The sequence below is a fragment of the Homarus americanus genome, unplaced genomic scaffold (genome assembly GCF_018991925.1).
Source record: "Homarus americanus isolate GMGI-L3 unplaced genomic scaffold, GMGI_Hamer_2.0 scaffold24523, whole genome shotgun sequence".
NCBI lineage: Eukaryota > Metazoa > Arthropoda > Malacostraca > Decapoda > Nephropidae > Homarus > Homarus americanus.
This window is the reverse complement of record NW_024744357.1, coordinates 576,698-603,147: the sequence shown is the minus strand read 5'-3', so window position 1 is coordinate 603,147 and position 26,450 is coordinate 576,698. Positions and strand designations below refer to the sequence as shown.

The 26,450-nt window shown below is 41.6% G+C and overlaps 1 protein-coding gene across 1 annotated transcript in view; it reads right to left on the bottom strand.

Annotated features, from left to right (window-relative positions):
- Nucleotides 1-233: 233 nt before the first annotated feature.
- Nucleotides 234-26,450, bottom strand: part of LOC121877778 (lysosomal acid glucosylceramidase-like) — a 30,628-nt gene continuing 4,411 nt past the window's right edge. Inside the window, exons 3-11 of the mRNA XM_042383639.1 lie at nucleotides 25,932-26,076; nucleotides 17,540-17,693; nucleotides 14,574-14,734; nucleotides 10,518-10,755; nucleotides 8,402-8,546; nucleotides 4,507-4,583; nucleotides 2,818-2,928; nucleotides 1,853-2,022; nucleotides 234-980 (exon numbers count right to left, since the gene is read on the bottom strand). Of these exons, the coding sequence (XP_042239573.1) occupies nucleotides 881-980; nucleotides 1,853-2,022; nucleotides 2,818-2,928; nucleotides 4,507-4,583; nucleotides 8,402-8,546; nucleotides 10,518-10,755; nucleotides 14,574-14,734; nucleotides 17,540-17,693; nucleotides 25,932-26,076 (1,301 nt within the window). The 3' untranslated portion in view covers nucleotides 234-880. The remainder of the gene's footprint in view (nucleotides 981-1,852; nucleotides 2,023-2,817; nucleotides 2,929-4,506; nucleotides 4,584-8,401; nucleotides 8,547-10,517; nucleotides 10,756-14,573; nucleotides 14,735-17,539; nucleotides 17,694-25,931; nucleotides 26,077-26,450) is intronic.

Sequence of the window (26,450 nt, the reverse complement as noted above, 5' to 3'; positions counted from 1 at the left end):
AAAATTACCATACCACACTAACCCCGGTCATGGCAAGGCAATAGACAGCCTCCCTAGATTGGGTCTTCCAAAACACGGTCTTAAAACCATAAACCATGAAATAAGGTAGACCGCCACGTGCCATAACCACCAAAGAGGTCATCAACCCGCAAATCAACTTTTACCCAGTGGGCTACATTATATATTAACTTACCAAGATTGTCGAATCAAGGATGAATGAGAGGTCTTTGGGATCTACTCTTGCTCTACATACTTTATTACTTAGGCAACGTTGTTAACTTCATATGGTGTTATTTACAATTTTCTTAAAGAATTGAATGTGAATTTTATAAATGTACTGCAAACGTTTCTCAGGCAGATGTTTTTATCTAAATCTTTTTATAATGTCTGTTTGATAAAAATGAAAATACTTATATCGGTTCAGTAATAATATATGGACTTACAATTATATTTTCGACGTGTATGCTAATTTATTTATTATTTTATTTTATTTTTCTCAATGTCATTCGTTAGTTAGAAGGGTGTACATGGACCAAATGAATTTGGTCAAGTGTAGCATAAGACAAGGGATGCTACACAACAAAGCCTTATACATCTCAGGAAATCTATCTGGTTGCTTCTACACACAACACCTTACCTTAGTCTTCCTTCACACTTTATAATTTCTAACCGTTAATAGTCTTCAATAAATAACAATGTTTTACCTCAACCCGGCTCGTTTCTATGGTAAATATCTCTTCCATCTCTATTTCTATCTTCACCACCAGACTGTACCTCCACCCTCACCACTACATGTTCCTCCACCTTCACCACCAAACTGTACCTCCACCCTCACCACCAGACTGTACCACCACCTTCACCACCACCTGTGCCACCATTTTCACTGGAAGACGGCGGTGTGGAGGGAACGAGGCCCCACTGTGAGGGACATAGTGCCTCTGTCATCAATCCTCACCGCGACCTTCTTCTCACCGTTCGACCTGAAAAACACATATCTCTTAGGTTCTTGGAAGACGAAGGAAATATATGAATATTGAGAAAATAAATGGACGATGATTATGGCAAATTTGAATACATATATATATATATATATATATATATATATATATATATATATTTCATTAGCCCAATAAAGCACGCGGACTTCTACATATAATCAACACCTCACCCCGCCAGGATTCAAACCCACGATCCTATGACTGGGACTGGGGAACGTTACCTCTGGGCCACCAGGACACTAAAAAGCAGTCCTAGACTGTTATATTTCACACAAAGCCTGTTCAATGAGCTTATGGCGTCGTGAACCTCTAATGGGGACCACCCGTGCCGCTTAGGTGCTCAGAGCAACGTTTTACCAAATCCAGCTTCGAAACATGAGGATCCATATATATTTCATTAGCCCAATAAAGCACGCGGACTTCTACATATAATCAACACCTCACCCCGCCAGGATTCGAACCCACGATCTTATAATTGTGACCGGGGAACGCTACCTCTGGGCCACCAGGACACTAAAAGCACACCTAGACTCTGTTATATTTCACACAAAGCCTAAGCGGAACGGGTGGTCCCCATTAGAGGTTCACGGCGCCATAAGCTCGTTAAACAGGCTTTGTGTGAAATATAACAGTCTTCCAAACCCATTCATAGTTGGGTGGACTAGGGGGCCCTCGGAGCGAACTCTTAGGGCAGGGGGCTAGAGCCATACAAACCGTCACTATACTCGTAGTGCCTCACCCCAAAAGTCGTCTATCATTATTATCGGATGACTCGTTATTCAAAGTAATTTGCTGCGGTTGTGAGTTTGTGTTTAAGTATCTGTATATATATATATATATGCATGTGTACAAACCTGTTGAGGATGACCACGACATGAGAGCCATCAGGGTTGGTGAAGGCGGCAGCGTCCAGCTTCTGCGAGTCAGGAGAGGTCAAGCTTACCCTCACCGCACCCTCCTTGATGAACTTGGAAAAGTGACCCAGGGCGTAGAACATCGGGTTCTTGTAGAACTCGTCCATTTCCTAAACAAATATCAAAGATCATGGAGTCTAATGGGTAAAATTTTAACTAGTATCTGGTTAGAACACTAAACATAGTACTAGTACACCCTGACACATTACACGTAGTACTAGTACACCACACACTGTACTAACACATCACATGTAGTACACCACACACTGTACTAACACATCACATGTAGTACACCACACACTGTATTAACACATCACATGTAGTACACCACACACTGTACTAACACATCACATGTAGTACACCACACACTGTACTAACACATCACATGTAGTACACCACACACTGTACTAACACATCACATGTAGTACACCACACACTGTATAACACATCACATGTAGTACACCACACACTGTAACACATCACATGTAGTACACCACACACACACATCACATGTAGTACACCACACACTGTACTAACACATCACATGTAGTACACCACACACTGTACTAACACATCTCATGTAGTACACCACACACTGTACTAACACATCACATGTAGTACACCACACACTGTACTAACACATCACATGTAGTACACCACACACTGTACTAACACATCTCATGTAGTACTAGTACACCACACACTGTACTAACACATCATATGTAGTACACCACACACACACACACACAGTACTACTAATAGCACGCCACACAGTAGTAGTACATCACACATATTAATGGTACACTACATATTACTAGTACACAACACACAGTTTAGTACACACACAGTTTAGTACACACACAGTTTAGTACACCACACACAGTTTAGTACATCACACACAATACCTGGTTGACGATAATGGGCGAGTCGACAAAATTATTGGCCCAGTTTGGTCCGCCTCCCATGTTCAGCGCCAGATTCCAGTCTACCCAGCCCGTGACCCAGTGGTTCATGTCCTGCAGAATGTAGACACGTGGGAGTAACATGCAGAAGTGTGAGAGCCATACTTATACCTAGGTGCAGAGTATCATGGTGGAACAAGTACACATGTAAATAGAGATGGTGTCTATGTGGGTGAAGTATGTGGATATGTGGTGCCACATTAAGTTGTGTGGGTGGAACATTTGGAGAGTATGGGTTGAGGGATGTGGACATATTGTGCTGCCATAATATATTAGTCTCCCGCCTTTTATATGCTTCATAATTATACCTATATTACCTTAATACCTTATTTGGACACACCCGGGGCGTCACCATCATCAATAAGACTTGAAGGAAACGCCCTTCCATACAGTCTCAAACTATTCCTATACTAATGTTTTCAAACTACATATGTTCTTATTTTTGTTTTGTTCTGATATTTACTTCGGGTTTTCCATTTCCTTAACATTATTCTATTCTAGGCTTATCCTTATGACCTGCTAAGTGCAAACATATGATGGATTAACTGTTCTCCTTTAACAAATATCTCTTTCACAAGTGTAAGAAGTTCTGTATTGCTTCGTCTAATTAATATACCGCCATATATCTTGACTTACACACACGAGTTTATTTCTCAAAGCTTATGTTATGTCCTTTGTTACTGCCCTCGTGCACTTTTGGGTCAGCCTATTGTGAAATGTTCTTCAAATATCCCTGTAAAACATTTACCTCATTTAGTTTAGAATCCAAAATATTCAATTTACACCCAGCTGCTTAGGAGAATCAGGTTTTATAATTTAAATTTTTAACGTCTCGCCTTTTATTCTGCTTGGTTTTTCTTCTTGACTCTTAATGTTATTTTGTACACTTCCACCCGATGATCAGAGAAGCCACCCAAACCCCTTGGCAATCTTTTATCCCCCACTCTGCTGATCATCCTCTTCCTCACTCGGCAGGCATAGTCCCATCCTGCTCTCTCCACCACTTTTCCTGTATCTTCGCCCAGAGCATTTGAATCAAAAGTACGTGTCTGCCTCACACAGACACAATGAATTACACCGAGTTGGATCGTTCAAATGGCTGGATCGTTGTGTTTGAGTTAAAATCAATAGAAATATCGCACATATCCAAATATCAAATATTTATTGAAAATGTTCATTATAAGCTAAATATAATAATGCTTAGAATAAACAATTATTGAATACTTTGGCACACTGAATATACCAAGGATCGGGACAATTAGTCCTTAAATTTAAATATACGTTTGGACATGTTGAATACAGATATTTCCTGATATCTTTGAGGTGAATGATGAGGAAGATGATTCTTCTGATAATTACTGATATTTTGGGCATTTCTAGACAGCTAACAGGTAAACGGAACATGTGTGGTGTGTCAGAGGGGAGAACAGTCTATTGTTTGTGTCCTTACCACCGCCGGGTTTCGTGACAGCCTAAAGAGTCCTATGATGCCTACGGCGTTCTCCCGATACTTTCAATGTCTTTTTCATACCATCGGCAAACCTTTGATACCTTCAACGTCACTTTGAACCCTTCGACTCCTCCTGATACGTATCATATCTCTTGTTACTTGTAAAGTCTCCCATAACTTACAATAAGTATATCGTGGGCGTAGTGCTCCAACCTTTCCCAGGACCCGAGAACTACGGAGGCGTCCAGCAGTCCATCTCCTGTAGAGATGGACAAAAGATTATCGATCAGTGGCGGCCATATAGGGTGTGTAGGGCTGTTCAATGTACAAGGACTAGCGAGCTCAAGGGGGCACACCATGCCTTAATCCAAGTAATTTTATAATTTCTACTTACGAACAGTTGCACACCCTAAAAAAGCAAGTAAAAAAAATCAGAAAGACTCTGATGTCATAAAGTGGTAAAGTGGAGATAAGAATTACATTCTGGTGATTAACCTGACAATACTATTTAGAACAGATGTTGTTTGGAACATTAACATTTGTCCCTCTTCAGGGCCCGCACAAAACCGAGGCCTCTACAGTGAAAAAGACAAAGATAGTGAAAAAGTTTATTGCTATTATCATATTAGAAGCTTCCAGGAATTCAGTGATGTTTTTGGGATCTTGTCTAGTGTTGGAGGTTTGGCCATCGTGATTGCCCGTCATAAGTTTCGCATGTTCTTTCATCTTTCGTGGTTTGCAATGATTTTTTGGGATTTGGTTGAAGTGTAACTCAGGTATATTATGTTGGTGTCAAGGTGTAAAAGTTTTCATACGAACAGTTCACACAGGTGACGCCAAATCTTGTGGGACAAATTACTTGTATATTTCATATTTTATTGAGGTGTTAAAAACCTTAGCATCAGCTTACTGAAGTGATAGTATGTTACCTTTATAGTGTCTGTAAATAACAAGTTTACAAAAATGGTCCTATAGAGATTAAAAAGGAAGTGGAAATTATCACTGTTATTAATAAGAAGGGTGTAGCACCTAAGAGTAGAAAGAGTTTGACCAATTCGGACTTAAGCTAGGTCTAACGTGATTGATCGAGCCAGGTCACGTAATATTCTGGCGCCATCTTGCATCCTCGCTCAATCACTGAGTAACCATAGAAACATACGTGGTTTGGGAGACACTTTGCTTTAAATGTCAGGTTTTTGTAGTGTCCATCTGTGTTAGGCTATGATATCGTTTGCTGTGTTGCCTGGAGATGTTTCGAACGACCAGGAATGGGAAAGATTATGCACAGAATTTCAAGAGACTAACAGAAAATTAGTCTGCCTGTACAGTATTGTAAATTAAAGTAAATGAAGGATGGGACACCAGCTACTAGGAACAGTTGGGCATCGTTCTTCGTTACTTGAAAAAGAATAAATCCGTTGAGAAATGAATTAAGTTTATGATGTGGTCTTCATTACAAATGACACCATCTGTTGCCTACTCCCATCAAACAAATTTAATTCATTTCTCAACGGATTTATTCTTTTCCAAGTAACGAAGAACGATGCCCAACTGTTCCTTGTAGCTGGTGTCCCTTCCTTCATCTACATTAATTTACAAAATCCGGACCAAAATTCTACTGCATAATCTCACTGATGATCTGCTCTTGCATGTAGTGTTTGATTCAGAGATAGCAACGACATGTATTTGAAGTGTACTGTACATGACATATTCAATAGGATCACTGAATATTGTGCCTGAGAACTGTCAAGCACTAACATTTGATGAGACAAGATAATAAACTATTGCACAATAACTAGGATATCACCGTAATAAACACCATGAGCTGTAGCTTAGGCATAACTAGCTTCTTAGAGCACACGTCTCAGTGGCTCAGAGATAGGAGTCGAATTGGTGATAGCCGGCTACTTAATTGATGACTCTGCGGCCAAGGTGTGAGGGCACAGTAGGAATACATTGTCCAGTTAATGAATACTCACATCTCAAAGGAAAGTTACCGTGGGTGATGTAATCATATAAAGGTAATGTATGTAACCCACATTTATATAAGTAATACTGTCTGTTAGGCAGGAGCTAATACATTGCTCGTCCACCACCCTCCGAGTTCTATGAGGCATAAACTAACCATGTACTATAAAATAATACCTATGGATGCCTATCCATGTTATCAATAGATGTGCTGTAGCTAAATTGAGGAATCTACAGCTGGGGGTTGAGATTCTGAATTCTTACACTTAAATGCCTTACATCTCAGGGCTTTAGAATGTACAATTGCAGCTTTTGAAGATATATGTCTAATATTAAAACATACATAAAATTGATAAAATGAGACTAAGTTGGTACAACAAAACTGGGAATCATAAAATCAGAAGAAAAATAAATATCCAAATGAAGGGGTTTGTGTTTCTTTGGGATAAGAAAAATAATAATACATTTTCAGAAGCTAGATGGAGTTGGCTGGGAGCAATATTAACATTTAAATAATCAAGACATCAGCTCTGAAGTTAAAATCAAATTAAAGGCCAAAAATGATGATGGGCTGGCAAGGTTATGACGGCACTACTAGTGAGTTCGCAATAGTCCGAAGCAATATAATAACTATGGAGTGCTTATCACCATCCTGGCATAGTAAAATGACACTGGGTTGGTCAGTGAAAAATATAACACGTTGTGAAGATGTTCATGAAACACCGTATTCGTGGAACTAGGGATATAAATAGATTGTGTAAGAACTGTGCGAGCAGTCGCTTGTATGAGTGACAGTTCGCGTATTCCTTCTGCAGCAGAAATAAATGCGAATGCGTAGGTCGGACATGCATTTTTTTTTACGGGGAATAGCCCACCCGGGCACAGGTCATCGACCCACAACGTGGCCTAAGGGGCGAAAAAATATGAGTAAAAATAAATTAAATAGAAAAGAAAAAGATTATATTGATCTACACCAAAGGTGCCGGAAAACCAGCTTTTTAAAGTGAGACATATTGTATGACGATATACACTGTGACTTCACCTTAGGATCATCCACTGCTAAAACAAATGAGATGTGATCAGGCACTACTAATGTTCAATTTGTTTATCCAGGGTCACAAGTGTGTCATTACATAATACTGGGAAAGGTTCCATTTGTCAAGTGGTGAGAACACTGGACTGTGACTATTAATAGAAGTACAGTATGCGGTAGCATTGCTTCTAGTTAAAGGAGAAAAAAATCAAAATTGTTGAATGCAATTTTGGGGTTAGATTAAGAGTGTGTACAAGCAAGAGGTGGGCATCCACGTGTCTTAAACCTGTGTTAATTAAATCAGCAATGAGCTTGTCATTGGTATTATATAGAAATTGGGTATAAAATCTTACAATTGGTTTGCAGAGCGTAGTTATAAACAATAATCATTAGATACAGCTGGTGTACTCGATATGTTTGTAATTTGAGCAAATGTGCTGGGATATCGTTGACATCCCTAGGTAGTTATACAGGGTGTACCCCTTTTATATCTGACCATACATATACTATGTCTGATGTTTGTGTGTTTGGTTTCAAATCTGTTGCCCGTTTCCTTTGCGATAATCAGGGATGGACCTGAAAATTTGAGCGAAAGTTGAAAGATCCGTTCAGGTTCTCTAACCATGACAGTGTCGCCTATTTCTGGCGTTAGAGACTTAGCCTGCTTGTGTTGCTTATAAATCATTTCAGCGCATGACGCTGCTAAATGTGTCCGTATTTAACCATGGATGTTTGTGAAGATGCAGATTTACTCAGTAGCGAAATCGTCCATATGGGATACAGGGTGAGATTTGCCTCTAAGTCCTTCATAAGGTACAAATTTTGTCTGTGATGTGCCCATGGAGCTATTGATCGACCCGTTAATAGAAGTTGCGACTTGAGGTAACCCACCCCCACCCCCACCCCCCCATGCATTGTGCGTTGCATTTACAAGATGATGAAGATTCTCAAGAATTTTACGATTGATTCTGTAGACGAGGCCACCAATCACCCTCCCTGCCAACAACAACAGCTACCATTATACCTGCCAACAACACCAACCTTCTACAAGTCACCAATAACACCTTCCACTTCACCTTCACAAGCCTCGGTGCCCAGGATGAAGAAGTCGGGGAACAGGTCATGGGTTTCCTCCAGCAGGCTCGCCGGGGAGAAGTTGTCGCCGTACCAGTGAATAGCGATGCCGTCCACGTACTGAGCCGCCGTCGTGTCGTTCAGTACCTGTCATGGAAGAGGAAGAGTGATATAGTAGGAGTGAGGTAAAGAACTCCAGTTATGAGGCAAGTGTGTAGAGTTCAATTTGTGGAGGAGGGTAAATTATCTGTCTGTCTGTTTGTCTGTCTCTGTCTGTCTGTCTGTCTGTGTCTGTCTGTCCGTCTCATTCATCCAACCTGGAGTTCTCAAGAATTAGTGTTCTGCTACTCTTATGTGTCGCCGGAAGAAGAATCCCGGGATAATTTTCAGGCTCCATGAGGCCCCATAAATTACGCAACAAATAAAGAGAACTGTAAGGTACATCTTTACATGATATTCAAATCCATAATGCTTAGCTTTGTGTTTTATCTGCTTCCTCTTGCTCTGTGTTTGGTGGTATTGTCTTTTGAACATTCGTATCATTATTATGTTTTTCTTGTTGTTTTTCTTGTTCTTCTTCTTCCCTCATTGTCCCCTTCATTTCATAATCAATCAGTCAAAGTGCCATTCCTAGGTTTGAGGGTCTTCTATCCTTAGTTTTTTAATCATTGTCTTCAACTAGATGGCCCAAAAAAAATTTAAATTATATGAATCTTAATTGTTCCAGTCAATCTCAGCACTTAGTCTGTTTTCTGTTGTTGTTTTTTTCTTCATCAGTATCAATATATTTAGCATTCTATAGTTTAAAGTGTCCTCTCTCTTGATCCATTCAGTACACCAGTAATGACTCCTGCATAGTGTTTCAGCAATCCTTTTCTCAGTTCAAAGTTAACATTGTTACGAATCCCTGCCTCTGCTTACAAGCCTCCATCACTGGTTACCAGCGGCCAGGTCGAATATACAGACGTAGTAGATATATCACAAATTTCGTCGAATTAGCACTAGCTGTCTTTCCAGTCTCCGGTAATTTCCCTGGATCGGCATCAGTGTACAAACAAACAACAGGCAGGTAGATTTCCACCAGGTCACAGAAACATAGCTCTTCACAAGGTTGTTCATCTGGTATGTCCTCATTACTGGACTTCTCACTTCCAAATATAAAGTCAGCACACTGCCAGTGTACATTTCCTTAGTCCTTTCACTTTACATCGCTCACAACAATTCCACAATACTTAAACAACAGTTATCTTTAGTTGTCACTAGACTTATACTTCACACTCCGGGCAGAAACAGGAGACTGACTTCCTCTAGGCAGCTAGCGGGTATTTATACACTATATGTCTCGTCAGACGCCTAAAGCATTCTAGCGGCATCCAGGCGTTGCAGCGGACCATTCTTCAGCCGAAGGGCATCGCACTGAGCCCAGTAGTTTTTAGTCGCAGGACTTGCTTCAAAGTCCACTTCCCATGCTGGCCACACTGAGCTCTGGCTCATCGACTTGACCACTGGTCACAGGCCTTGGTCTTCCAGCTGCAACTTCCCAAGGCCTTCCCCAGAAACGGATGGCTCCTCCTTCTCTATAGTGCGACTACACTTCTTGGGAAGTGCCTCTCTCCGGCAACACTGCTGACAATCAGGCTTCGCCATTCCCAGACGGGTATACAAGGCACCGTTCACCTTGCGTGTAAACGGCACCTCTGTCCACCCAGCTTTCCTTTAATTTTCAACAACATCGAACCAAGGTCCAATTGACTCTTGCGAGGTAGTCAAGACCCAGCTTGATGCCGATATCCACTGGTCCCTTTAGCACTGCGCAATGTCCAGTTATCACGCACAGCTGTTGCGACGTCTCAGGTAGTTGTCGATGACTAACGACTTCCGACCTCACAAAAGTCTGCTCCGAGGTATTTGATGGTGTAGCAGTGGTATGTATTAGCTGGTAAAGAGTAGGGTCTCGTATCTGTACGTGCAAGCGTAAGTCTCTATTCCAAATTCCCGACAATGACACTCTTGATTGATTACTTTATCTCACCTCAACACCACCTTTACCCAACTTACCCATGATGAATCCCTCCCACACCCTACCACCACCCCTTCACTGGCCTCTCATGACCTCACCTTCTTAGCCCACCTCGGCAGTTCGAATCGCTGATCGTCGAGAATCATTAAGATGACTTCGTCGTAGCCATGAGCTTGGAGAGTAGGTCCGAGATTCTCAGCAACCCACAGCCGTTGTTGTTCTGCTGTCCACCCCATGCAGTTGAAGCCAAATCCCGGAAGATAGCCGTCAAGGGGCTCGTTCTGTGCCGTCAAACCCCAGAAGTTGACACCTTCTTTCCCGTAACTGTCCAGGAACCTGACGAAGGAATGCCAGATAACTAAGGGAACAGAAGTATACACTGTCGTAAAAGATAAAATTCTTAGAAAACTCGAGGAACTATGAAAAAGACAGTAACCAAAGGGAAAAAGAAAACAAAAATCGAAGGATAAAAGACCGTAGTTTGAAGAAAACCTCAAAAACACTGAATTAAAACTAGAAACCCGAAGAACTAGACAAAATCCTACTAAACAGGAGAAATAGAAATAGAGAAAAATAAACTAGAGAAGAACTGAAGAATTCACAATCTTGAAAAAAAATAGTTGTAAGCACGGTAGCAGGACAAGATTATTGGTATAGCGCCATTGGGAGATGATCAAAACTATTGTCAACATTGATCACTTATTATGAACCGGTTATAGGTTTTGGTAATCCTCCAGTTAACACTTTAATGTAACCGTGTGGTGGAGACTTGTAAAATAATATGTTATCTTTACCACTCGCACTTTCAATTCATAACTATCCATGTAGTTTCAGCTGGAGTTACTTGTAATTAGTAAGTTTATAATTGTTTCAGAGTGTTGATGACCAGACAAACACTTGGCACTCTTTTCTATTTATTTTAGACAAATAAACATATGGGTGGAAATTATTATATATAATTCCACGCGCAGTAATAATAATATTTTTAGATAAAACCTGGTAGCTGCAACTTGCCCCACGAAACCCTAAGCATACTTGGATGCTCGGGTAGTGGGTTTCTGGGTGAATTCAATGTGAAATACGCTTATTGTCAGGAGGAAATCATGAATTTCTCATTAATTCATATAATTCTCGATTCACGCGTATAAAATTATAAAAAGTGGTGTTGGTTTATTGCTATTATAAAAATAATTGTCTGATGAATGTATTGTCCATCAGCTAGTTCACAGGGTTGAGACGAGTTGACTAATCTCATCATTTATTTTAAATCTAGTAAATTAGTTTATATACTTAAACTAATAATCGTTTACCATTGTATTTTAACGATAAATAATAAGAAGTAACACCGAGTTATAAAAGTGTACTTGCTTAAACTAATAAGCGTGACGTGTCAAAGGGGGATGGTTCCTGCTCTTTTGGGTCGAGACGTAGGCCTATGGCGTGGGACACAGTCAGAGCTGTTCATACACCAAGAGCTAGAACACCAACAAGATACATGATATTGTGTTGTACTTATATTTTTCCGGTTATTAACCTCAACGTAACAACGATCAACTAGTTGAAGTCTTCCTTGAACTTCACAAGATAAGTTAAGTGTCTGAGCGTACTGAATGTGTGCTTTAGCTTAGCTGAGAAATCTTCAACCTTATGTAGCTGGTGGTTGAGATTCAGTAAGACTTCCCCACAGTGCCTTTTAAAGTGTGCAAGGTCCAGCCCTGCATCAGGGGTACGACAGAATAGTAGTACACTGATAACACAATTATTTTGGTTGGTATTACAAAATTGGAATTAGTTGAAAGCATAAAGTTGAGGAGATGGCAAAGTTTATTTGTCCACTATCAAAAGAGTGTCATACTTCAAATGGCAATGGTTCTCTGCCAAACACTCAGAGTACCATCCTCATACCTGAGGGCTGGCGACCATAGTCTTCCACTCTAAACGTTCTTAGGCTGGTTTTTTATTAATCCTCCAAGGTTTTGTATCTCTCTGGGGGACCCAGTTTTTAATTTCATTAATCCATCTCAGCCTCTACCTTCCCCTGGCCCTCCTACCTTCAACTTTGCCCATTAATATTTCTGTTATTATCCCTTCATCCATAATTATATAACCAAAGTGCTTCATTTTCTATGTATTTCAAGTATTTCTCTTGAAGTTTTTGCTAATCTTAATACTTCTTAATTTGTTTTCCTGTCAGTGTAACTTATTCTTAGCATTCGCATATAACACCACATTTCAAAGGCAGCTGACCTCTTTCTGGTGTCTGCTGAAAGTGTCCACACGTCTGACCCATACAACAGTCCTTGCCTTATAAAGACTTTCAGCAGCCCTTTTCTCAATTTAATTTACCTTTTCATTAGTCTTTTAGATTATTAAATGCTGATTTTCCTTGCCCTATTTATGTTTTGACTTCTTCCATATATTTCTTCTCAAATACACAAAAATGTCCACTTGTTTAAGTTTCCTATTTCCCACCATAATTTATATCTTGGGATTTATTTCCAATTTGAAAACAACCATTACTTTAGTCGTTACAGCATTAACTCTTAAACCATATTTTCACTTTTATCCACTAATCTTTTCACGAGTTTCGTAACGGATCTTCACTACCTGTGATAAGAACAGTATCATCTGCATAGTGTATATTTGATACTACTTTACCATTAACTTTTAGTCCTTCATTATCACTTATAACTTCTCTCACTAAGAATTCTGAATATATATTATACAATGTTGGAGATAGAACACAGCCTTGTCTTACTTCCTCTCCAACTGTACTAATTAATAAGTTCATTATACGCTGAAGGCTCTTGTTACAGTAAAGATCTTTTAAATGTCTAATATTTCCTTCATTAACGCATATTTCTTCCACGATCTCTATAATTATTTTGTGGTTTCCCATATCAAAAGCTTTTGAAAAATCAACAAAGCAGATATACAAATTCCTTTGGACCTACAAAGTCCTTTCACTAAAAATTCTCAAGCCAAATATAGCATCTCTAGTTCCTGTTTTAATCCATTTCGATCTTCAGATAACTCACTTTCTATTCTAAATTTTATTCCACTTAAAATTATATTTAATAAAACTTTGCCGGGATGACTTATTAGGTTTACTGTTCTCAACTGGGACCACTCTAAAGCTTTTGGCTTTTTAGGTAATAATACAAATATTGATTTCTTGAATCACTGGGAAGGTCTCCTTTGAAGTATATCGAACTACATATTTTAGTCAAACATTTTATCCTATTCTTGCCCATTTATTTTACTGCATAAATTCTGCTGGAAGCTGATCAACCTCACAAGATTTATTAATTTTTATTTTGCTCACAGCTGCCTTAACTTCTGTCTCCAGAATTGGTAATTTGATCTATTTACCTTTCGTTTCTTTCCTCCAGTCTATCCTTATAGTCCTTCTACATACTCTACCCATCTCCTGTTTACTTCTTCTGCCTCAAAAAGGATCATATTGCCTTTGATTTTATAGTCCCACCCCATTTATTTCTTCTTTTTTCTTGTTCATTTGTTTAATCTTTCTGTACATTTCCCTAGGATTATGCCTTCTGTCATTATATTCAATCTCCATGTATTTCCTTGCTAGATCACCTTTTTTGGCCTGTCTGCATTCCGTTTGATTTATTTTTTATTTATTTTTTTTATGTAAGGTTCACTTTGTTTTCTCACATTTCTTAGTCTATCCCCTCCTATATCCTATAAGTTTTTTCCCAGTCTCTAACATTACATCTTTGTAATTATTAAATTGTTGTCCTGGTCTCCTCTGTTCATCAGTCACCTTCTACCAATACTGAAAATCCGTTTTCGGTTTCATTTTCATATTCTATCCCTGCCCCCGTTTTCAGTTTACCTAATTTCCATTTGATTCTGTCCATAGTTTTTTTATTTTAAGTTTTTAAAATTTAGCCTCAATAAACTCATTAAATTCTTAGTAGAAGTCATTGGAATATTTACTATTATAGGATGATGCGTAAGTCTAGCTGCTAACATAATATAGGAGTTAAAGCACGTGACCTAGATAGTGGGATGAAGGAGAAAATAAGAGAACGAAAATGAGATACAAAAGAAAAAGTAAGACAAAGAGAAGACGGAGAGACAGAAATATGTGTTAAGAAAATGAGAGGGAGAGGAACAAGAGAACCGACTTGACGAAGTAGTTGGCCCAGGGCTGGTACATCTCTGGTAGCAGCTGGCCGTAGCCCACATAGTCATTATTGGTCTTCATCCAGGGAGGCGCCGTCCAGGGGGAGGCAAACAGCTTCAGCGGCTCGTCTACCATCGCCTCAGCTCGTTTGATTATTGGGATCTGAGAAGAATAAAGGTACAGCCGTTGAAACTATTACCCTCAAAGGGTTAAGATATTGTTCTCAAAGGGTTAAACCATTGCCCCGAGAAGCTTTACCATACAAAAAAGTTTTTTATTTTATTTGTCTTTCACTGTTGGTGCTGTAGGAAGTCAGGTATTGTTTGCTATGTTTTCAAGTTACCAGTGTGATGCCATACTCGGTGAGAGTGACTAGGCTGGTATACAACATTGTTCAGCCAACAGGGAGAGATGACACAATGTGACGTACTGATGTAAAACACAACTAGACTATATTTCTTTCTCTCCTCCCTGTGGGTATATATCTGTCTCCTCTACTTTTCATTTATCACTGGTATCTGTAGGCTTCTATCGGATGAAAGTTAACCTGGTCCTATCTCAAATGAGCCTCATTCAAAGTGGCTCTAATTCTGTATGTACTCGTATATCATTCCAATTGTTTTGTTTTTTACTGAAATGAGGGGGCATTGTTATACAATCGATATGAGGAAATCCTTTGATAAAAATTTTTATTCTTACACTCCGCCCTATACTGTTCTGATAGTAAACATGAGATTGAAGCACCGAGTTATCACTCTACCTTGTACTGTTCTGATAGTAAACATGAGATTGAAGCACCGAGTTACCACTCTACCTTGTACTGTTCTGATAGTAAACATGAGATTGAAGCACCGAGTTATCACTCTACCTTGTACTGTTCTGATAGTAAACATGAGATTGAAGCACCGAGTTACCACTCTACCTTGTACTGTTCTGATAGTAAACATGAGATTAGTACACTGTTCTGATAGATTGAAGCACCGAGTTATCACTCTACCTTGTACTGTTCTGATAGTAAACATGAGATTGAAGCACCGAGTTATCACTCTACCTTGTACTGTTCTGATAGTAAACATGAGATTGAAGCACCGAGTTATCACTCTACCTTGTACTGTTCTGATAGTAAACATGAGATTGAAGCACCGAGTTATCACTCTACCTTGTACTGTTCTGATAGTAAACATGAGATTGAAGCACCGAGTTATCACTCTACCTTGTACTGTTCTGATAGTAAACATGAGATTGAAGCACCGAGTTACCACTCTACCTTGTACTGTTCTGATAGTAAACATGAGATTGAAGCACCGAGTTACCACTCTACCTTGTACTGTTCTGATAGTAAACATGAGATTGAAGCACCGAGTTACCACTCTACCTTGTACTGTTCTGATAGTAAACATGAGATTGAAGCACCGAGTTATCACTCTACCTTGTACTGTTCTGATAGTAAACATGAGATTGAAGCACCGAGTTACCACTCTACCTTGTACTGTTCTGATAGTAAACATGAGATTGAAGCACCGAGTTACCACTCTACCTTGTACTGTTCTGATAGTAAACATGAGATTGAAGCACCGAGTTATCACTCTACCTTGTACTGTTCTGATAGTAAACATGAGATTGAAGCACCGAGTTACCACTCTACCTTGTACTGTTCTGATAGTAAACATGAGATTGAAGCACCGAGTTATCACTCTACCTTGTACTGTTCTGATAGTAAACATGAGATTGAAGCACCGAGTTACCACTCTACCTTGTACTGTTCTGATAGTAAACATGAGATTGAAGCACCGAGTTATCACTCTACCTTGTACTGTTCTGATAGTAAACATGAGATTGAAGCACCGAGTTATCACTCTACCTTGTACTGTTCTGATAGTAAACATGAGATTAGCTTGTACTGTTCATGAGATTGAAGCACCGAGTTATCACTCTACCTTGTACTGTTCTGATAGTAAACATGAGATTGAAGCACCGAGTTACCACTCTACCTTGTACTGTTCTGATAGTAAACATGAGATTGAAGCACCGAGTTATCACTCTACCTTGTACTGTTCTGATAGTAAACAGATTGAAGCACCGAGTTATCACTCTACCTTGTACTGTTCTGATAGTAAACATGAGATTGAAGCACCGAGTTACGAGTTATCACTCTACCTTGTACTGTTCTGATAGTAAACATGAGATTGAAGCACCGAGTTATCACTCTACCTTGTACTGTTCTGATAGTAAACATGAGATTGAAGCACCGAGTTATCACTCTACCTTGTACTGTTCTGATAGTAAACATGAGATTGAAGCACCGAGTTATCACTCTACCTTGTACTGTTCTGATAGTAAACATGAGATTGAAGCACCGAGTTATCACTCTACCTTGTACTGTTCTGATAGTAAACATGAGATTGAAGCACCGAGTTATCACTCTACCTTGTACTGTTCTGATAGTAAACATGAGATTGAAGCACCGAGTTACCACTCTACCTTGTACTGTTCTGATAGTAAACATGAGATTGAAGCACCGAGTTATCACTCTACCTTGTACTGTTCTGATAGTAAACATGAGATTGAAGCACCGAGTTATCACTCTACCTTGTACTGTTCTGATAGTAAACATGAGATTGAAGCACCGAGTTACCACTCTACCTTGTACTGTTCTGATAGTAAACATGAGATTGAAGCACCGAGTTATCACTCTACCTTGTACTGTTCTGATAGTAAACATGAGATTGAAGCACCGAGTTACCACTCTACCTTGTACTGTTCTGATAGTAAACATGAGATTGAAGCACCGAGTTACCACTCTACCTTGTACTGTTCTGATAGTAAACATGAGATTGAAGCACCGAGTTACCACTCTACCTTGTACTGTTCTGATAGTAAACATGAGATTGAAGCACCGAGTTACCACTCTACCTTGTACTGTTCTGATAGTAAACACACGACTAAAATCTTGAGCTACTACTTCACCTTAAATTCGATGTCCTCGGGCTGGAGGGCAAAGGTTTCGAGGCTCACATCTCCTGGGGTGTCGCAGTAAGTGTAGGTTCTCCACGAGAAGTCGCAGCCACCCATGTTGACCCTCCCGAGGTTGTATTCGATGCCCGAGGAAGAGAAGTACGAGCTGTTAGGGGCATGATGAGAGACAATGACATAAATATACCCTACCTCAAGGAGACCGTCTCATCAGTAAGATAGAGGTACACGCAACATGTGTATATGATGTATATATGTAAACATGCCTAAGATAAATCACAATAAAAAATTATTAAAAAATATATTAAAATGAAAAACGTACAACACGATACACTAATCTCAGTCCTTTCTCACTACATACAACTCGCACATATACAGAGAAAACTGACAGCTAACAACACCATTCAGACAAAAAGACAAGGGCTACATCTTTAAATAAAAAATATAAAATGAATAACACAAACTTATCACCTGATTGGCCATTTCATCTGGACTGTCATTAAATCACCATAATAATTATCCATCCCCATCAACATCACCTTACATAACCAAACCATAACCAAAAACAACAAGACAGAAGAATATCAGAGTTGTAAATCGCAAGATTGAAGACCAACAAAGAAAAACCTCAAGGGTGGCAAGGAAGAAGAATGAAAATAGAAGACAACAGCCCCAGACGTATTAGCTGAAAGGAGAAATGACCAGAATTCTTAAAAAAAAGACGCGAACACAGGCAAGACGGAAGCGAATCAGTCCCAAGACCTTTGTTTAGAATCAGATTTTGTAGAGGACAGATGTGTTTTGGATCTGTCTGTTTGAATATATACAGTACTTTTGTTTAAGTGTGATAAAGAACCCAATGATATGGTAAGCAATATACTGCGTTTAGTTATTTACAAAACATAGCAAGGTATATCAAGGTCTACCTACATTTTGATTTTTCTAATGCAGTTAAAGTACAATTTGGAGAGTTTGAGTTCATTCTAACAGTTTGTGAGATAGTGTGTAATTAATTATTCACTTACTAAACTTCCTCCGTAACTCTTATAAGTGATTAATTAATGTAAACTTTTGTTGTACTTGTGTGATAATTTAGTAACGACACTTATGTTAAGTTCTGACCAGCGTCTAGGTCTTTTGATCATTATTTTGTACATAAATAAGTATTTTTTAGTATACTATGAAAAATGTCACTTCGTTTCAGCTACCATCTACCACACTTAATTGATAATTTTTTAATTAACTATCATTAACTTGATTACACTATACCTTGTCTACGGTTTTGAAAATGCTGATTGACATTTTACCTTATTAATCAAGTAATTATTGGAAGTGTTATAGAAAGTCACCATTCTGTTAACTTGAGTTGTAAATAATACGCAACATAACATAAGGGATAAAATTGGATTTGGTTCCCACTTACAAGAAAACCTCAATATTACACCTATAAAAAAAATTAAATTGGTTTAGAAGAAACACAAAAAACTACCTAACCTCTGTAATTTAATTAACTGCATTAAAATGGTTTATGAGAAAGTTAACCAGTCCCAACCCGACGACACCATCCGATGGCCATCCACTCTCATCAGACTAATTATTCTTAATAGCAATAATCCAACCTATTATTTATACAAGTGAATCGTGGATAATATAATGTATACAGAGAAATCCATGACATACGGTGCCCCTGAGAAGAAGTATACGTACTGTACATTCAACAATGAATTAATACAGAGGCTCACCACCAGAACATACAAGGGTGCTATAACGCTTAGCTGCTGCGAGGCTTTATATACAAATTACTATTTTATATGGACATATACGAAATAATTTCCACACTCAGTTTTAAGTTGCATTAGTATTTATTAGCACCCATTAGGTTAGGCCTATTATTTTTTCTGTAAACCAGTGCTTGTCTGTATATATGATTTAGTAATATATTTCTTAATTCCAAATTTCATGTCTTATTTTTCTGAATTTAATTAATTCCACCGTGTGATGGCTGCGGCCGATTGCTGGTTTCTTGTTTGTAATGTAGCCGATTACTGTATAAAGGTTGCCGACCCCTATCTATATGATGCAGTTTTAACTATTCTTAATGACGTATAGATGGCTGGTCCTTATACTAAAGTCAAACTAAAAGGATTTCGTAGAGGTTTTCTAAGAATTATCCCCCCAAAAATATGAAAAAAAAAACTTAAAACATTAAATATAAATTATAGACGAAGCACGACTAAGGAAACAAACCCACAAGAACAGAAACATAGAACCTTCATAGGAATACCCAAATCAAGAAAAAACACAGCGAGACGATACTTTCCTTGAGAGAAGATGGACTGGTCTGCAAGAAACGCTTCTGTTATATAAACACTGCAGGGGAAATGTATAATATGGACACGAAGTAGTACCTTAAGCTGTGTATTCTTATATTACCCTATTAATTATGTATAGTAAAGTATTACAGAACATGTATTAATCCGATGTAACATTTCCATTTATTATGCACCATGTTATGTATATGGATTATCATATTTACATTTTATGTATTCAGCTTGTGAATGCTGGCATCTGCACATGCCAGCGTGCAGTGATACATGGAGTGGAGACCACCAGTCCTTATGGTGTGGAAGCGAGTTTCTTGGTCCATCTGTATATATCTCCCGTACGAGAATAAGAACCTATTTTTAAGATAACAAGTGTTTGTGTATACCCTCAGTAGTGTAGAACATTTTGGGGGTACCAAAAACAAACATAGATGGCGCAGTGAGTATTTCTCAGTGAGATACAGGGTGGACCAGCCTTCCCGCCGGACTGTGTTAATGGCGTCTCGTCTTCAGCTTCAAGGATTTACAGACAGACTACAAGCCTCTGGATTTACAGTGTTGTGAAGTGCTATGCTGTGAAGTGAAGTGTTTTGTGAAGTGCTGTGTTGTGTATTTTAATCAGAATTGTCTGTGCAAATTGCAGTCAGATGACTAAGGGAGCGGCCCAACAGTACGTACACTCCCGCCTCTGGTCATAGGGTAACTAGCTGACCAGCGCGACTCTGCCCAGCGCTCACCAAGCCTCTCCCGGCAACAGCCATACACAGACACATGCACTCACAGGCCCACCTTATATTAAATTCTTGCGAATTACTTCAGACTTCTGTAATTCTGTGCATAGATTACGAAGGGTTGACCAGGTCTTTGCACAGATAGAGTACAGAAGCTGTCGGCATGTCTCACAGGGATCAAAATGATACCCTGGACGATGGGCTTATGAGTTTAAGTCTGGGAGACCTCTCTCCGCCCACACTCAGGCCCCACGCTCCCCACAGTGACAACGCCCAATCACCCACAGAATCTCCTCGTTCGTCGCGAGCAAGCTCTCCTGCGGTGCCTGCGTCCACAGATCTCCTTCAACTGATTAAGTGGATGGAAACTTCTCGACGCCAGGACTATGTTGCAAGGAGAGAAGAGGAAGAAATTCGGTACAGAAAGTCTGAAAGACGACGCCACGAAGAGAAACAAAGGCGCAGAGAACTAGAAGACATACGTAGAAGTGAGGATTCCCTGAGAAGAAGAGAGGATCAAGCCAGATTTGAAGTCTTGATTTCTCTGTTAGCCTCCCCACAACGATCTACTGTACAAGATTCCTCTGCTACTACTAATGCTGATACGACTAGAGGTACTGGTACCTCATTTCCCAGAGTCGGTTCAACAATTCCTCAAAAGGCTGCAGCACAGACGCCTCCCTCTCTGAAGTCTGACGCTTCTTATCAGATATTTCGGGAATGGCGTCGACGTTGGCAAGACTATGCAACAATGGTTGACCTGTCAAGTTTACCACAGCCTAAACAGATGATATAGCTTCGTATGTGCTTGTCCTTAGAGACACAACGTACTCTCGAGCACACACTTCAAGTGCCTCCTACGACAACTCTGACGGTAGAGGCCGTGCTTGACAAGTTACAGGAACATGTTAAGGGACAGCGCAACGAAGCGCTTAGAAGAAGAGAACTCCTCCAATGTAAGCAGCTTGATGGAGAATCTTTTGATGCATTTTTTGTAAGACTGAAAAGATATTCAGAGGAAGTTGATGTTTGTCCTGGAAATTCTCAAGTCTGTGAAGAGACACAGCTCAAGACAATTATTTTAACGGGTATTCGAGATGAAGAGCTAGTTCAGCGTCTCATTTCACTTGACCCCACTTCCTCCCTTCAAGACGTAGTTACAAAATGTTGAGCGTACGAGGCCGCCAGGTGTGCGACTTCAGCTTTACGTTCACAACCTGACCAGGTGAGGGCGGTGTCTTCCTACAGAAAGGGTAAGAAGCAGCAAGGTAACCCCACCCCTCACCCTCCAGCTACACCTTCAGCAGCAGCTTTGTGTAACAGCTGCGCGAGACAGCATGATGCCTCCCAGTGCCCAGCTGCTCAAAGCGTGTGCAGAAGTTGCGACCGCCAGGGTCACTGGGCTTACACAGTCAAGTGCCCTGCTAGCAAAGTTCAGTGCAGACTTTGTGGTCGTGTGGGCCATTATGACAAATGTTGTCGTAAGAAGACACAGAGAGGACACCACCAAGGATCCAAGAAGTCATCCTCAGGTAGTGCTGGCGCGCCCCCTCCTTCTGGCAAGCATCAAGACGCTGTGTCCAGTCGTTCCTGCCGTCGTGTACATTGTTCCACAGACACGACGCCCCAGCACATCAGTGTCGTCATTTCTTACGGTAACTTGTCATCCAGTCTTCAGATGTTACCTGACACCGGTGCTGACGTCTCAGTAATTGGTCCACAACACTTAGCAAGTTTGGGAATACCCCGGAGCAACCTACAGCCCCCTCCTCAGACAACGAAACTGACAGCTGATGGTTCCAAGATGGCTCCAGCTTTGGGATCTTTCTGGGCTACTCTTACCTTTGGTAAGCAGTCTTGCTCAGCCCGGATTGATGTTCATGATGGGATCCCGACTCCGCTTTTATCATATGGCCATTGTCAAGAGTTGGCCATTATTTCCAAGGAATTCCCCAAACCTATTTTAAAGGTCACCCATGTCAACAGGTTGAAGGAACTCCCTATCTCTACTAACACGTCCCCTTCTGACGCAAGAGCTTACCTTCTCAAGGAGTTTGCTGACGTGTTGGTTACGAAGATATTTTTGGGATCCACACCACTCAAGCCGATGGTGGGTCCACCTATGAAGATTCATCTTAAGGATGGTGCCACACCTTTTGCCATCCACACCCCTCGTTTGATTCCTCACGCCTACAAGGAGCTAGTTAGACAAGAGCTTGACTCCATGGTTGCTCAGGGAATCATCAAGCCGGCCGGAGACGAACCTTCACCTTGGTGCCACCTTCTCGTCCCCGTCGCCAAACCTCGTGGTGGAGTACGGATCACCACCGATCTGTCAAAACTTAACCAGCAAATTTCCCGTCCAGCCCACCCTTCACCCACACCCTTCGCAGCTGTTCGAAATGTGGACCCGAAGGCGAAGTTTTTTACAACGATGGACGCCTTATGTGGTTATTGGCAGATCGAGTTGGCCGAAGAAGACCAACATTTGACCACATTCATCACACCATATGGAAGATATCAGTATCGCAGAGGCCCCATGGGATTTGCCGCTACGGGCGATGCATTCTGTCAACGTGGTGACGCGGCCCTTCAAGGAGTCACGAATTGTGTCAAGGTGGTTGATGACATTTTACTCCATGACGAAGACTACTGTGCCCACCTCTCCCGAATATATGAAGTTCTCACCAGATGTCGAAAGTACGGGATTACCCTCAACGCTGACAAGTTTGTAGTCGCCGCAACATCAGTGAACTTCTGTGGGTACACTCTCTCAGCATCAGGTATCGCAGCTGACCCGGAGAAATTAAGTGGAATCAGGGATTTTCCAACCCCTGCCAACCTGACAGACCTCCGTTCTTTTTTGGGTCTGGTCAATCAGCTGGCTGAATTTTCACCTGACATCTCCGCCGCAGCCCAGCCGTTACGCCCCCTGCTGAGCCCCAGGAGGACATTCCTGTGGACCCCAGATCATCAAGAGGCCTTCCAGCGAGTCAAGCAGGCCCTCTTAAGTCCACCTGTCCTCGCCTGTTACGACCCAGCCCTACCCACCGTCCTCCAGACTGACGCCTCCAGACTCTACGGCGTTGGTTACGCCCTTCTGCAGGACCATGGCGGTGGACAACTCCACTTAATTCAGTTTGGATCCCGGTTCCTGACGGACGCCGAGACCCGATATGCCACGATTGAGCTGGAGATGTTGGCTGTTGTCTGGGCGATGGCGAAGTGCCGCTTCTACCTGATAGGACTTCAGCACTTCACCCTCTTCACGGATCATCGCCCTCCCTCTTACTGCATCCAAAGAGTAGTGATTGATAATTATCAATCACTACTCTTAGGATGCAGTAGAGAATCCTTGCCTTCAACGTTTGAAAGAGAAGCTCTTGCCTTATCTCTTCACGGTTGTGTGGCGTGCCGGTAAGCTGCTGTGCATCCCAGATGCCCTGTCCCGCGCCCCTGTCAGTCGCCCCACCCCAGAGGACGAGACGTTGTGTTCTACAGCTGCTGCATCCCTCAAGTCAGTAGTTTCATTGAAGGCCGTCTTCACATCAGAAGAGTCTACAGCACCGGATGCAGACAAGACCCTTGAAGATCTCCGCACCGCAGCCCGGGCCGACCCTTCCTACATCCGGCTCGTCGACTGTGTGTCCCAGGGATTTCCATCTAACCGATACGACCTTCATGAATCGCTACTCCCGTACTGGAAGATACGCGAGGACCTCTATTGTGACGGAGACCTCGTCTTGTATGGTCCACGAGTAGTCATTCCTGCTGCCCTACGCCGCCGTACCTTGACCCGCCTTCACGACAGCCATCGAGGAGTGGAGGCCACCAAGCGACGGGCGAAGCAGACTGTATTTTGGCCCGGAATCGACGCGGACATTGCAAGTACCGTCCGTGCCTGTGAGCCGTGCCAGATTCTGCAACCCAGCCAGCAACAGGAACCTTTAATGTGCGACGATAACCCTTCAAGACCCTTCGAGTCTGTGTCGGCCGATTTCTTTGCAGTGGCAGGGAAGTCCTTCCTCGTCATTGCCGACCGATTGTCTGGATGGCCTGTTGTCGTCCCCTGTGGTAGTGATACAACGGCTACTGCTACCATCCGGAATTTCAGGCATTACTTCAGAGAAGTTGGTGTTCCCCTCCGCCTCAGGACTGATGGAGGACCCCAGTTCACCAGCCACGAGTTCCGGGACTTCATGGACCGTTGGGGAGTCCGTCATGTCGTGACCTCGCCCCACTACCCCCAGGCGAATGGACACGCTGAAGCCGCAGTCAAGACTGTTAAACACCTGATCCTTAAGGTGTCACCCTCAGGAAATATCGACTGCGAGGACTTCGATCGAGGTTTGTTAGAGTTACGCAACACCCCGAACTTCACCGGACGCTCCCCAGCCCAGGTTCTATATGGACATCATCTCAGGTCTTGTGTTCCTGCCCACCCGAAGTCTTTTTCTCAAGAATGGCAAGCCAAGACTGAAGAATGTGACCGCCTTGCAGCAGAACGAGCCGCAGATGTCGCTGCTCGGTACGACTGTCATGCCCGCCCCCTTCCCAGGCTGAGTATCGGCCAGCAGGTCAGGATTCAAGATCAGGTATCTCACCGCTGAGACAAGGTTGGGGTTGTCATGGGTATTGGCCGGTCCAGGGACTACCAAGTGCATCTTCCTGGTGGTAGAGTATGGTGGAGGAACCCTCGTTTCCTCCGACCTGTGGAGCTGCCAAGTGTTGACCCTTCCCCAGTAGAGTCCCCTAATGCTGATGCCGTTACAGTAAATCCATCCCCACCTTGTGTTTCTGCCCCAGTACTCCGCAGGTCCGAGCGACTCAGAAACAAAAGGTCCGCTCAAGATGAAACTATGAGCGTATAGGGGGGAGGGAGGTGTATAATATGGACACGAAGTAGTACCTTAAGCTGTGTATTCTTATATTACCCTATTAATTATGTATAGTAAAGTATTACAGAACATGTATTAATCCTATGTAATATTTCCATTTATTATGCACCATGTTATGTATATGAATTATCATATTTACATTTTATGTATTCAGCTTGTGTATGCTGGCATCTGCACATGCCAGCGCGCAGTGTTACATGGAGTGGAGACCACCAGTCCTTATGGTGTGGAAGCGAGTTGCTTGGTCCATCTGTATATATCTCCCGTACGAGAATAAGAACCTATTTTTAAGATAACAAGTGTTTGTGTATACCCTCAGTAGTGTAGAACATTTTGGGGGTACCAAAGACAAACATAGAGGAAATACTCATAAGCAGACAAAGACCTCAAAAGCAACAACAGATGAATTGGCTATCCCCAGACGCGAACCCACCCAAGGAGATGATCCTGAGCGGGTTGAGAAAGGCTGAGAATGGTGGAAGCTGCGGCGTCGGTGAAGGCACCTCCCCACCCCATCACCTTCTGATAGGTAGTCGTTGAATCCAGCACATACTCCACTTCCGCCTCCCCCAGCACACCTAAGATGGAAAGGGTAAACAGATACTTTCAACTATAAAAATGTCACATGAAGAGACGACTCAGACCTCTCTTCACCTATAACAAAGTGAGCGATAACTCGAGTCATCCTTCACCTACATCATCACCCCTACACCATCACCACCTATACCCCTACACCACCTACACCCACACCCACCAATACCACCATACACCAATACCACTTACACCCACCATACACCAACACACACCAACACCCACTATATACCAACACCACCTACACCCACCAACATCACTTACACTCGCCGTACTTAACACCACTTGCACCACCGTCCACCACCACCACCACCTACACCCACCACATACCAACACTACCCACCACACCACCATACACTGC